We start from the raw sequence: 14,744 nt of genomic DNA, 5'->3' as shown, positions 1-14,744 counted from the left end.
ATTCAAGCAAAGGATATCATATGATCTATTTTAAATTAACTGTGTACCGATTTCCTGCATGAGGAAGAATTAATTAATTACAAGAAAATGTTGAAAATTTACCACACATATAAACTTAATGTATACATAGTATGTAAGATATCGTGTGTACTCACGCTTAAAGATGAGTGTGGTTTGGGCGAATCATGGTCATCATGCCATCCGTGAAATATCGATGCTATCATTCCCATTGGTTTCTTTACGGACGAGGAGGATCCCATACCGTGGAATGCACCTTTGTCATCCTCTGGGGGGAAGTGTGCGGTGGAAGGAAAGGTGATTGGCGCCGTACTTGAGGGATAACCATCCTTTGGAAATGGCATGCACCATCCGAATCTATTGCACATCCCCAGCCGAAAAGCTTGGCTCATGTGCATGAGGACGTCCGTCAGTGAAGGTCTGTGAAGATGCCCGTTTTGGTGGTGCTCCGGCCTGGAACCGGAGTCTTTAACACTGGCGCTGTTCGTTGCAGTGGGATCACCATCCGTCTTGGAGATTTCAACGACTGCTTCAGCTGGTTCAGCTGGGGACTCGGAGTCTTTGGCGATCGGAATTTCCTCTGCAGTTTCCTTCGATTGGGGTGCAACAGCGTCTGTCACGCCTGACTTGGCATCGCTACCAGATATAAATGCAGGGGTGGCATATGGCATTGCAGCTATAAGAATGACCACGCTCAGGAAAGCGATTGGCTACAAAGGAGTATGAAAAATGTAATAATATCTTAGCATGAGTATGGTGATGCTAAACAACCAAATACTTGGAAAACTATCGCGACGCATTGAATTATCATAGAAGTGCATTTTAAGTGCAAATAGAATTGACAGAAATGCAATTCTGTTGTGCAATAGCTTACTCTTGAACGAATAGCTTATTTATCGTACTTTGATTAATGCCTGCTTATTTCCGAGACTAGCCAAGGAAAGAAATGTGCTGTAACTTACCGTCATAATGCTCTACTCCTTGCTCTCTTCCAGCCTTAATTTTCACAAAGTGTTTCCAACTTCCTGAGCAGTGGTTTTAAGTAGTATTTATCGTTTCGAATTGAATGGAATGTCTCACACGAGTGGATTGTTTCCCTTGATAACTTTTAAATGGCCTCATTAGGACATAATAGTAGGCAAAATTGGTGAAGGGGTAATTTAAAAGGATCAATGACCATTAATGAGCCTCTTAATTGCTTCTAATATGTATTGCTTTGCTTCGGACTTCCAATGAGATACAGTTATTTGAGGTCGTTAATTAGCTAACGTTATGGGTGTGGACAGTGCGTGTCACTGGGCTGAAAAATCTAGTAGCTTGTTGGAAAGTGACTGGCTCACTTTATATGAACTTCGCTGAGAAAAACAGATGAAACAGGTTTTAAAAGCTTGCATTTGTTCCTGAAGGCTCATGATATGTTCATGCTCGTCTCATGGCTTGAAATGAAAGAAAAATGTAAAGAAATTTATGCACGGTCTGAAGATATGCATCCACCTATTTCCAGTGGAACTCACAAATTATTAAATCCTAAAATACAAATGAAAGTATGCTTGAATAACATGAATGTCAAAGCACATCTTCTTTAATAGTCGAGAAATATTGAAAACGCTAAGCTGCTTACAACGTTTACGGTCATCTATTCGAATAGATTTCGTCGATATACAATCTTTCAGCAAAGGCTTCATTGCACATTAAGTTAAACTGAAAAATATATTTGTGGAGATTTGAAGGTCCTCAGGTTTGCCCGGCGTATGGTATTCAAGAAGTTCTCTCGGGTTTCTCACCGGGTCAGGTTGCAGTACACCGACGTTTCGAAGGCTGACTCTGCCATCGTCTTCAGGGTGAAGTGACACATCACCCTGAAGACGATGGCAGAGTCAACCTTCGAAACGTCGGTGTACTGCAACCTGACCCGGTGGGAAATCCGAGAGAACTTCTTGAACTGTGGAGATTTGTTTCATTTAATCTATATTAAGTTCCCTTTATAATTATTTTTCAATAATAAATATACATTATCAAACCAGCCATTTCGTTTTTCTAGTACTGTTACCATAAGAACGGACATTAAAGTAACCTAAATTTTCCCACTTGCTTCCTTTCCAAAAATCTTGGTACATACAAAACACATACGTACGTACATGTACCTATAAAATTATGTAATACCATGTATCAAACAAATCGTAAATTTTTAACCATTAGTTTTGCAAATAGTTAAAACACATTGCATTTATTGAAACAATTCTGAATTAGCAAGCGCTATTTGCATTGAACAATTCATTCAATGTGTACTCATAATTGTGATGAAAACTGAAAGACAAATTGGAAAAGTTTGCATGTAAACCACCTATACTTTTGTGATTATTCTAGCCGGCCCCAGGCAATCATTTCTCTTCTTCGACTTCATTTCTCTTCTTCGACTTCATTTCTCTTTTATTATTTCCCGATATGTGTGCATGTGTGAAAATATGTGTTCTTTTATGATTACACCGTGCAAAAAATACGGCCACTATATGAATTTTCTTATGCTAAAACACAATATTACACTACTTTTCTTTTCGATATTATCTTCCATTTCTACACGATTTTACATTAAATTTCTTCTCAAAAAGGAACCCTTGACATTTACATAAGAAAAATAAACACGTAGGTGTACCTGTTTATTCATTTGTGTATTATTTTAATTTAACACACCAGATGTTTATTTACTCGATATATTCGTCAGTGACGTGGCCACAGTTTAATCGCACACAATAGAGAATTTTTAATGAATTAAAAGCTCTGTGAGTAACTCACCGCTGATACTTCATATGTGAAATGTATGTCATAAGAAATCGATGATAAAAGAATAGACCTTTCCTTTGGACGAATTTCATTTTGATTAATCCCATTAACTTCGAACGAACTTGTAGTGAAGTAACGCTTTTAATGAAATTTTCGTAGATTTTATAATTGCCATTTTTAGAAGAAAATGAAATTCGAGCATGAAAAAAAATCTTGATTTTTGTCATTTTTTTGATATTTTAATTTATCATATTGAAGTGAGGGATTCATTTTTCATAACGTGTCAGTGACCTGTGCTCATAATTGAAACATTTATGGTAAACTTTTCTGCCTAAGTAAGATTTTACCTTCCAAACGAACTTTGTGTGAAGATATTTGCGTTTCGAGTATCCTCTTAAGAATGTTTAACCAGTTTCTTAGAGTCCGACAGCCATTGATTCTTAAACATCCAAAAACTAGATTTAGGATATGGTCTTCCAAAAGATTGAAAGGCGTCAGATCCTTCAACATTAAAAACCTCATTCGGCGAACTTGATCACTTTTTTAAAGTATTAATCAGGAAACATAAAGCGGGATCTTTATTACGGACATAAATTTCTCCTTTTTCCGGGAATCCATCTCGAGCCTACGGCGAGGGCAAGTCATACCATAAATCCGACCTGTGAATCAAGATCCCCCCTCAGCCTTTCCCAAAAATTCCTCACCTCTTCCTTTTCGTCAAAGAGCTCATATGGCAAACAAAAATTCAAACATGCGTTAATGTGCATTTGACGGGGATGAACGCCCAGATATTAACTGCCGTCCCTTCTCAAGGAGCTGTGAGCCGACCGGGGTGCGGAAAAACATCCCCGGGCGAGGCTCTTCAGTAATTCGTCGCGGAGAGAGGAAGTCCGCTGTTACCGCTGATTACATCTCACGCAGCCGATACCTTGAGAGGAGAGCACGCCATTGCAAGGCGGCAGAAGAAAGTGGCATGTGCTCGGTCGTTAGTGACCCGAGGGGATCCCGAAATACGCACTAACCGCCGACACTGCGGAGAGTGGCTGCCCGAGGGCCTCCCCCTATGTCCATTTCTTACCTTCACCCCCCGCTTAAAGGTTACTGTCCTCTCATCGTGTACAGGCATCCATTTCACCCCCCCTTTCACCATTAGAATAGGAAAGTTAGCTCATCAAGAGTGCGCTTGATGTTTCTTCCGTTGCATCCCGTCGACACTATCACCTTTCACGCTAGGTGATATCACGTTGGAAAAAAAGCAATCAACTCCATCGTATTTATTTGGGTCGACATTGGTATTCATGATAGAAAATTCATTCCGTTCTCCTCCATACCATGAGGAAAAAGAAAGACATATTTTTTGGATTAATTCATACCTTTTGGTCATGGATACTGTTGAAAAAAGGTCGTTTCATTCAGAAAGTCATCATTGTCTCAGAAAAATATTCTTTTATTACAATGGTTGGCGGTTAATCCAAGAAGGGTGGAAATAATCAAGATATAGACAACCCAATCACTTTAAGTATGATTCTTTCAAGGAATAATAGTGAGGAATACTCAAAATATACGAGAGTAATTTGAAAGGTTCTCGGAATCACCACCAGATGCAAGTGCTAGCACAACGAGTCTCCCGCGTAGTTATAGATAATCTTTTATGATTATCCACGTAACGCGTCAGTGCTCTGGGAAGAGACGGCAGGATGGAAATTTCCGAGCAATCTTTGACCCGTTTTAATAGCAACCAAAAAGATGTTCTGCGCCATTTTGTGACCACAGATGAAACTTGGGTCCACTACTATAAAAACAGCAGGCAAAGCAGTGGAAACAATGATTCACCACCACCAAAGAAAGCAAAGCTGTACGGTCGGCCGCAGAAGTGATGGTTTCAGCTTTCTGGGATGCAAAAGGGATTCTGCTGATAGACTATCTTCCCACTGGCCTAACAATTATTGGACAATACTACATTAACCTTCTGGACCAACTATTGCAAAATATGAACGGAAAAAGTCCAGGTTTGGCAAGGAAGACATCTTTCATCAAGACAATTCACACCCCCACGCAAGTGTCGTTGCCATGGCAGAAATACGTTAACTAAGATACGAACTGTTGCCACACCCGAGTGATTTAGCTCCATGAGATTTCCATCTCAAAATTATCCTTGGTAAACGGAGATTCTCTTAAAGAAAAGAACTAGCAGCCGAAGTAGACGGGTATTTTTCAGGCCTGAAGGAATCTAATTTTCGAGCTGGGATCAACACATTTGGACTTTACTGGTCCAAGTACATTGGCGTATAGGGAGTCTATATGAAAAAATAAAAAATTTTCACTGATGTAAGTCATTTATTTCCATTCCAAGTAATTTTCAAATAACTCTCGTACAATATGTATAATATAGAGTATGAATTTACTATAAATGACAAAGAGAAGACAAGACGTCCGGATGTGAATGAATTAAATAACACCTTGGTTCCAAGGAAACAACAACAAGTTTGCAATTTTACCATCAGTTTGCTGGAAAATGTTATACTTAGTGTAATAAATTTTATGTATACTTTTACCTGGAACCTCTAAGGTAAACTTTTTCGTTTTCATACCTTGAAATATGCACACTCTTCTGTCTTATTAATCAAAAACAATATCTTATAGAACATTTTTATTTTGGTGTATTTTTAATATTGCTTTTTTTATTACCACATTTTAAAATACAGCATTGCCTTCAGCACATACATTTTTTAAACATTATCATGTTTGACCAGTTGAGTTTTTGACTTGCACTGCCTTTGAAGAGCATCATATTTTTCATACCGGAAGATCTAAAAGAAGTAAGCAACAGAGACCGAGAATATAATTCTGCATGGCCACACAGAAAGTGGCAACAATTTTAAAAGTAACAGCTTAAAAAATTACGCCATATATTTACGCTTACAATTTTGTCTTGGAAATTTTAATAGTTATTATCTCCGGCAAGTGCTTTCGTATTCAATAAAAACTATGTCGGGCATTATAATAAATAAATAATTGAATATTTTTTCTGATGTTCAATTTAAATCTATATTTAACGTCTATAGTTCCGAATAAAATATTCCGTTGCACTTCAGGAAAGGAAACCTCATTTCTCATGGTCATGTTAGAGCTAAAAAATGGGTAAATATAATCCCACTAGCTTGGGTATGAGGGTCCTTAGTTACTGTTTCGTCAACCTACTTTTGCCGATCGATATATTTTAAAGTTATTTTATTTAAAATTATTAATTGCGATTTTAGGGTATGACGAGCAAACAGAAATTGAGGCTTCATACCAACTGGTTGGCCGCTACCGACCGTACATTAAGGTTTTCAGCGACTGCTCATGGTTTCTCAACATTTTTTCGGGTTTAAATTATAATTATTACCCGATTACCGTTACTACTGTATTTTTACGCATTTTCTCAATTTATTACAAAGAAAATCTAGATTAAATGGTTTATTTTCATAAATGACATAAAAAATTTTCTACCCATCTAAAACACTCCCTCCAGCTTCGGTCACACATGGTCACAATAACACGATTGCCCTAGTGATGTTATGTTGCCCCGAATAACCTGTTTCTCACTAACTTTCCAAGGAATCCTTACCATCACACCATAGCACAATGGTCAAAATTTTCTTAATTCAGATTGACAAGACAATTGCATGACACCAGCTGGCATTAAGTCCTCCGATTAAATACACCTAAATTCACGAAAAGCAAATTTTGTGGGGAAGGATGTTAGAGAAAACATTTTGCCATTCCCGTCGAAATACCGTGCCAAGTTTTATATATTAAGGGAGCAACATATTACTTTCTCATTGAGTTTCGTCACAGTGGGGCTAACTTTCATTTCCCAAGAATTGTGACATCAATTATGGTCGCCGCTGATCTTATAAGCCAATACCATGGTTATGGTCCCAAATAGCAAATAGTAGCCGACCAATAAAATATGACACCGAAATATTCTTTTGTTTCGTGAATGCAATTTCAATTTTACAATTAATGAATTTCATTACGCTCTTTTTTTGTCGCTAGTTCTTTTAACTGGTGCTTTTATTACGAATCTTAAAAGTTCAAACCACATTTTGCATCAGAGTCACATTCCTTTCTCGAATTAGGTGGTGTGTTCGTAAATTAGAAACGAAATTAGATCTCAAGACGCATTGAGACACCCGATACTAGCGCGTAATTTTGTCGAACACACCAACTTTCTGCTGGGCCGTCTATTTGCACTGCAGAACTCTAGGGAGAGAATGAGTTCCCACCGGCCTTCATTTGTCCACAAATCCGGGAAATCCTTCCTTGACTCCCTGACTCCACGCTCACTTCACTCCGGGTATTGTACTGGAAGGGGAGGCAGGGTCGTCCTAACCCCCTTGCGACCATCGGCGTCGTAGGGCTTCAGCCTCCTCGGACGGCACTCCGGCAGGGGTTGCGGGCACGGCCCTTCGGGAGGCGGCAGGAGGCAGAAGCGAGGATCCTGTACGCATTCCTCGTCGGCGCCACCGCACTCCAGGGTCGAGCAGTTTCGGGCCACATCCGCGTCGGGGCAAGGGGTGGCCGAGTCTGCGGTGGATGACGTAGAAGAACACGGAAAAATCGATTAATTAGATCATTTAGCTCACCCAACTCAGCATCAATATCTTGTGTAATCGAAGTGAGTTGCGAGGATATTTGTTATGAATTTAACACTTATAAATCAATCATTACATTATTAAAATCAAACATTTTAGAATTAATTTTTTGGAACATTTTTTAAATGGAAAAGACGAATAATTCCCTCAATTTCAGTTCATTTAAACCGTTCTACTCCTTGTCTACGCTTTTCGTCATTGTCATTGCGAAAAATGGCATTAAGCCTTGCAAAGGCGTAGGCGTATTCTAAATAAATTTAGGCGTATTCTAAATAAAATCTAATTTGGCCATTGTAATCATTTTTTTCGTTTAATATATGATATAGTTCGAAGTCCTAAGGGTTTACCTATTCTCTCGAAGGATATTAATATAGTGTTCCTATCTCTCTTTATGTTGTCAACATCTTGTCTCATAGTATGCTCAATTTGGTTTTTATTTACCGTTACTGTTCAATTTAGCGTGATTTTGTTCTCATATTCTCCATTCTTTCTCAATTTTCCTTTTTGTCCCTCAACTTGGTGATTAAGAGAGGAGACTGACCGATGAGATAATTTGCTCCATTAGGGACACGTGGATAATAAAGTGGCGGTAAGATTTTCAGGGAATGAGGGAAGGATGGAGAGAAACCCGCATCGGCATAAGTCTAAACTTAACAAAAGGAACCAAGAGGTTCACAATGTAACGTCCTGTCCGACGGACTAGCAGTACAAATGAAATGCTCCCCATATGACATCCAAGAATAAATCGATATACTCCTGTCTGATTCTGCGACTACCAAGATTTGAAATGAGGCCCTCGTGGTGAATCCAGCACACTAGCCACCGCAACAACCTGAATACCTCTGTCAGATAACTCTTCGGCGCCCGTCTCCTGCACCATTTACAGAAGTCTCATTTTTTTCTCAGGTCCACTTTTCCAGTACTCAATGTCTTTCAACCCGCGAATGTTTTCATGTACCGCTTTCTTGTCTGTGAACGTGTGCTGAAGAATAGCCCTTTCTACGCAAGCACGTGGTTAGGAAAGCCTATCCTATGCTATGCTATTCCAGGTATGGTATTATTATTGAATAGTTCTGGTGAGAGGTTATATTTTACACTAGCTATTTTATTTTAGTCTATTTTCCCTTCCGTATCTCCTACATGGAGTGGTGACTAATGCCTTTTACCTTTGACTGGTTATTGACATGTTATTTAAATCCATTTAAGTTTGTCCAACAATTTAAATAAATCATTCCCTTGGATGTTGCGGAAGGCCTTCTCAAACTCCACGAATGCTATACGAAATGTCTGGTTTATTTGTGCCATTTGTTTTGTATTTATTCAAAGTTAATAGCCACCATCGCTGTTATATTTTCACGAATTAGAATTGGTTTTCAAACAATTACTGAGACTTTCTCCTTCGCTTCTTTGGCTACTTATTTGCATGCATATATTGAATGCATACGACATCGAGGAGTTTGTGTCTCATTTAATCGTTCTCCTTTCCTTTGGTATCGGAATTGTCACTCTCGGTTCAAGTATGGAATATGTAAATGCTGAAAAAATGTCGAGTGATAAACTCTTGCGTGTTTCAATTGCTATTCATAAGGCAAGTTCGCATCAGTGAAAATAGAATATCATAAATATTCGGCAGGTCAAATTTTAACTGGTTAAATGAACACGAGGTGTTGCGTTACGTCAGATTTGGGCTGGGTGAATAGATCCACATTTCATGCAGAATCTAGTCTTGTTTGTAAAAACAAGTTGCATTAAATTTTGATATTTAAGATGTAATATGTTATTTATCGTTTTCGTCGATGGTCAGGAATTATCAAATCTAATTTGAAGTCAGTGCTGGTTCTCTTTATGGCCAGGCTATTAAATTACAAGAATTAAAAAATTTCCACGTGAAAATTCATATTTCTTGTTTGATTGTACGTACGTTTAGGGGGTCGTCATAAAGATATCTGAAGAAATGTTATGCAAAAATGTTCTGGGTAAGTTTTTACTGATTCATATTTTAACTATTTTTTCTTTCATTGAGGAGCCAAATTCTAATATGTATAATGTATCAGTAAATTATAAATTAAGCATAAAATGTCAGTATATATATATATATATATATATATATATATATATATATATATATATATATATATATATATAGACTTTTTCAAATCAACTTTAGGTAATCAAAGAGCTCTTTTCAGCAGAATAGCTTTTAGAATAGTAAAATTATATTTTTTCGAGACTCGCAACATTAATGCTCCATGAAGTTATATTAAAATACGACGGTGATTGGAAATTTTATTTTCACTTCTTGATTTGGTCGTATTGATGAACGTTGTTGTAAATTTTTTATGGCTAAATTGCGGAGTTACTAAAATAATTGGTAATTTTGATTTTATTATTTTCGCAAGTGGACCAATTTCCCACACTTCAGGTACATTAAAGTGAATTATCATCCAGAAAAAAAACAGAAATTGAAGTGACTAATATCACGGGGATAAAAATAGGATCTAATATGAGCTGTGTCATTTTTAACAAATAATATCACTTTATGTATAAAATTGTAACAATGTATTTTTCTGAACTATTATGGTTGTGTTTTTTCACATTTCTTAGAAAATATCCCCTCTTATGCCTCTTACCTTCTACACACTGGGACTCTATACAGCATCCAAAACAGCAATCCAACGAATGATAGCACTGCAATAGTTAAATGAGGAAAGTTATAATATTTAAGATGTAGCATGGAAATTTATTTATGGAAAATAATGTCAATTCTTTCATTAAGGATCTGTAAGTGATCGTATGCTTTACAGCGCATGCATCTCAAAACACCGAAACACCTCTACGTACATCTAAACACACTATTAATTAAAATCCCCCTATATGCAGTATTTTTATAAATGAATGGCTTATTATTGTAATTATTTTCTACTACGATGACAAATTGAATCCAAGATATTCATGTTTTATTTCAAGACTAAAAGACCTCTCATTAAATGGAAAACTTAATTTATTAAAAATAATTTATTATATTCAATGGAACATTCCCGCGTGTGCAGCTAATTTATTACACAACTCTTGTAAAACGCCACCAGAAGGAGAATGAGAGGTTATCAGGCCATCAAGTACTAATTTTGGAACAGATAAGATTTTATTCATAATTTTTTTAAAGAAAAGAAATTATGACAGCAAGTTGTGACATCAAACTGTATTCTTTTATTATAATTAGTGAGATTTTGCTATTTTACGAAATTTAAAAGAAGTAAATTTTTATTTTAATCATCTTGATAGTATGTTACTATTATTTTTTCGAGTGGTCTAATTTACCATAATTGTAGGGGATTAAGTTATTCTTTTGATGGAAAAAGTAAAGTCGATAGAACTACTTCGTTCGATTAGTATTATGCTCGTCGGCTGATTTAGACCCTATAGGACTCACTGTCCCATTTACCTTGTGAGCATATAGCTCTTATTCTCATTTCAACATTTTGTCCAATCTTGAGGTTATTTTTTTAAATAATTATAACTGTCTGTCGCTAAAACCTTCTCCAATGAATGGCATGCATTTCCATTCAATTTTAAGGGTGTCCAAAACTTCGGTGAAAAACTTCCTCTCCCATACTTTTTTCAATCACGTTTTCCTACAGCTCATTCACCAACTCCACGTTTTTTTAAACTAATCCCATCCATACATGCAACATGTAAACGAATGAGGTGAGGTAAGATGACGACATCAGATTCATTAAAGACTATTATGTACGACAAACACGCTTCTTTCTCACTCTTCCCGATACATCTCGATGTCATTTAATTTTCAAAGCATAGTATGTAAGTACTTTGAAATGGTATGAAATGAAGGTGCACTCTTTTATAGGTAATACTTTCCCCTTCTGTTCACGCATCGTAATCTGTTATGACGAACAACTGCGCGGGGTACAGGACGTGTATAAAAGCAACTCAAGGCGAAATCTTAATATCCAGCAAAATTTATGACTATTACATCCTCGATAAGCTATTCTAACGAGTAAAACGAGTTTTCAGTTGCCACTTACGAGATATCCAGCCACTTTCGCTCGGTAATTTACTGGAATGTACGTCCAGGCCTAATTGATGCCATTCATTAGCATCAATAAGCATTTTAATGTACCCAGGCATTGCAAGGTAGATTGGTAGAACGCCAGGAGTGACTCACCAAACTTTGTCTCACACAATTGGACGTCACGGCAGTTGAGTTATCGCTCCTCTCCGCCGTCAAGGATGCTGCAGACACCGTTGCAACGACGACCATTAAATGGATGAGAACGATGTTTGCTTGGAATTTCATCTTTAATCTGCAGAAGACACCATTATAAGGAGTTTTTTTACACCGAAGGACTAGCTTAGAAAATATGTAAATTTCACAATCGATGGAACAAGCGAATTCGATATGGGCTCATTTACTTGAAAGTCACTTATGGCCACATAGGTTTCAAAAGAGTAATCTTCCACAGCTGGCCAGTAAAATGATGTAGAAGATAATATGGGTGTAAACGCACTCAAGAGTACTTTGGCCAGAAAGTGAGGATGCATCCACTATAATTTGATCTTCGCTATTCCTACCGCGAAATTTATTCCATCTAAAAGTTTATAAATAAACTTACTACAAAAACGAAATTATTGAAATAGCTTGTTTTTACTCTTGAAACGGTTACTTTTTGTAGAAGACAGTCATGGTCATAAAGACTAACCACATTAAAATGATAACCTTGAACAGTATAAATTCCGGTAATATTTAAAAATAAAAACTATTAACGAAAATTGCGAAAATACGCCGATCAGTGATTGAAATTGGTATAATGTATGAAATGGCCTTTGGATATTTGAAATAACTAATATGCATCAAAATGTCTTTTTCTGGTATAAAACGGAGTTAGACAACTTAACAAAAAAATCATTTAAAAATCCAAATTCACTCCAGACTCAAACGAATAACATTAATTCCAGATGAAGTCAAGATTTCATCAAGCCAGGCATTCAAATCTCTCAATAAATGGGTCTATCTCTACCCCATTCAGTTTACGTTTTCACTTCTGATAGAATGGAAAGGTGAGTCAAGTATTAACCACGTGGGAATGTGAATACCTCAAGGATTGATTGCTATATTTCGCATCGACTTTTATGGCCTTATTTTGTTATTATGTAGTAGCCTTGACACGAAGAGGTTACCAGGGGAAGAGAATCCAGTGGAATGCCGGCCGAATCCAAGCCCAGGATTAATGACCATTAATGATAATTACGATGGCACCGGCTTGGATTTCATCACAATTAACATCATCAATCGATCCCATTTATGCGACTGCAATCAACTTAATGATTCACCCCCATCATTTCCACCGCGAAAATCACGGCAGCAGCACGAAGCGAACACTCACCTCATTCACTCTCCTTCTGGCGTCGAAACCATCAACCTCGCTCACTTCCTCTGGGAGTCGCGGCGAGAATCGGCCGACGGGGTGGACAGCAATTAATCCAAGGAAAAGGACCCGGAGGAACGGGAGCGCCCCGGTCTCCTTCCCGAAATAAAAAAGATACCCTCTCGTCCCCTCCTCAAGCGGAGAGAGCAGAGAGGTGAAGAAATAGCGGCAAGGAAAGGCACAAGCTACTCGGCCGATTGAGGCCGGGATGACTGGGTGACTGCGGACAGGAGACTCCCCAGGATCCTCGCTCCTTGGGGTGAAACAGCGAGAGAGGCAGAGATAGAGAGAGGGAAAGAAAGGCAGGTAGAGAGAAATAGAAGAGCGCCAAGCACGTGCGCACGAACACTGTCTCTTGTCACCCTTTCAGGCTCTCAATCTCTCTCTCTCCCTCTCGCACACACGCTTTCGCGCTCGAAAAAACTCTTCAAACGCTGCCGTCGCAGTCGATGTTTGCTACTCCCGCTGCTACTGCTTGCTTCCGTGCGGGGAAAGGCTGCGGTCTCGAGTGCCAAGATCTCCGACGGATTCCCCACGCTTTATACTTTTGGTCCGGGGAAACAAAATATTGAAACCGCGCGGGGAGATGAAGTGGTCGGGTTTAGAGGGGCGGGGGGTGAAGGTGACGAGAGGAGAGAGAGAGGGCAACAGACACAGACAAAAGAAAAAAAATAAAAGAGGATCCAATCCTCGATGGGAAGTGGTGATAAAAGAGTGAAGGAAGAGGGGGGGGATGAGGAGTATGGGGAGGAGGTGGCGAAGAATAAGAGAAGAAAAATAGGCTTCGAGTCGCGTCGGGTGGTAAAGTGAAGGAGGATGGGTTGCCGTTCTCGGGGGCGGAGGGGAGGGAGAGTGGAGGAGGAATGCGAGTGGAGTGGGAGGAGGTGGAGGAAGGGGACGGAGGCCGTGGGGACAAAGGGAGTCGCACTTATCCCGCTCCACCCACGGCCGCCACAGCTGCCCGCTCCGTACCTTCCGTCCGGTGGCCACGGAGACTCCCATCCACGCCGCCGTTCCCTCTCTCATACACACATACACCCCTTCCCCACCCCCCCACTCCTTATTCCCCGCCCCCTGCACCTCCCACTCGCCTCAACCCCCCCCTCTCTCCGTCTCTCCTCCCCCCTTACGGTAAATGCTTCTTGTTTCTCCTACGTACATTTCATACATATTTCGTTTTGGTAATTACGTATTTATCATTACTTGTTATTCTTTTTTATCATGATTTATTTTGCCCGCTTATAGATGATCATCAGTTATTTTGTGTTTTTCTTTCCTGTTTCATTAATATTCGCTACAATTTACCATAAGTATACCTTTCTCTTTTTCATCTTCTTCTTCTCCGTAAGGCTTATCTCAGATTTTTCACCACCTCCCTCCACGCATGACTCCATGAGTGACTTTCCTGTGCCTTGCCTACGTGAGATCGAAATTCAGGTTTCCCGCAAGTTTTTCCGACATTGCCAGCACCCTCATTCCTTCCTGCACTATCCATTAATTCTTATTATTTCACTATCAATGCCGCCTTCCGTTCATCCATTTTTAACGAAAAAGAGTGGCTGATCGTAGTTAGGTATTAAATACTTCGTTTTCAATTTCGCCCAAATGACGTCGATCACTTATCTCTCCGTATATTTTCTACGAAGACAAGACTTCACCAGAGCCTTACGTAACTCCCGAATTCATTCTTCCGCCACACCCTCCGTCATACATCATGCAGTTATCTCTCTTTCTGAAAATCCGCGGTGTGAATTCAGACCAGCACTTATCCTAAGTAAAACGTGCTTAGCGGAGTAGTGGAGAACACTGTTGAATGAAACACTTAAAACGGTTAGCCAAACGATCAGTGTGAATGGTGATC

General features: G+C 38.9%; 1 protein-coding gene across 1 annotated transcript; it reads right to left on the bottom strand.

Moving 5' to 3' along the window:
• Positions 1-5,190: 5,190 nt before the first annotated feature.
• On the bottom strand, positions 5,191-13,526 carry LOC139690351 (uncharacterized). The gene is made up of 4 exons (XM_071587757.1): positions 12,842-13,526; positions 11,623-11,761; positions 10,070-10,127; positions 5,191-7,371 (listed from the first exon to the last, which is right to left on the bottom strand). Exons 1-4 carry the CDS (start codon positions 12,844-12,846, stop codon positions 7,133-7,135), a joined length of 441 nt encoding a protein of 146 aa, XP_071443858.1. The 5' UTR covers positions 12,847-13,526; the 3' UTR covers positions 5,191-7,132.
• Between the last annotated feature and the right edge of the window lie 1,218 nt (positions 13,527-14,744).

Source organism: Hetaerina americana, unplaced genomic scaffold, assembly GCF_022747635.1.
Source record: "Hetaerina americana unplaced genomic scaffold, ioHetAmer1.1.p SCAF_3, whole genome shotgun sequence".
NCBI classification, from domain to species: Eukaryota; Metazoa; Arthropoda; class Insecta; order Odonata; family Calopterygidae; genus Hetaerina; species Hetaerina americana.
Note: the sequence above shows the minus strand (reverse complement) of the source record. Positions and strands in the feature narration are given on the sequence as shown.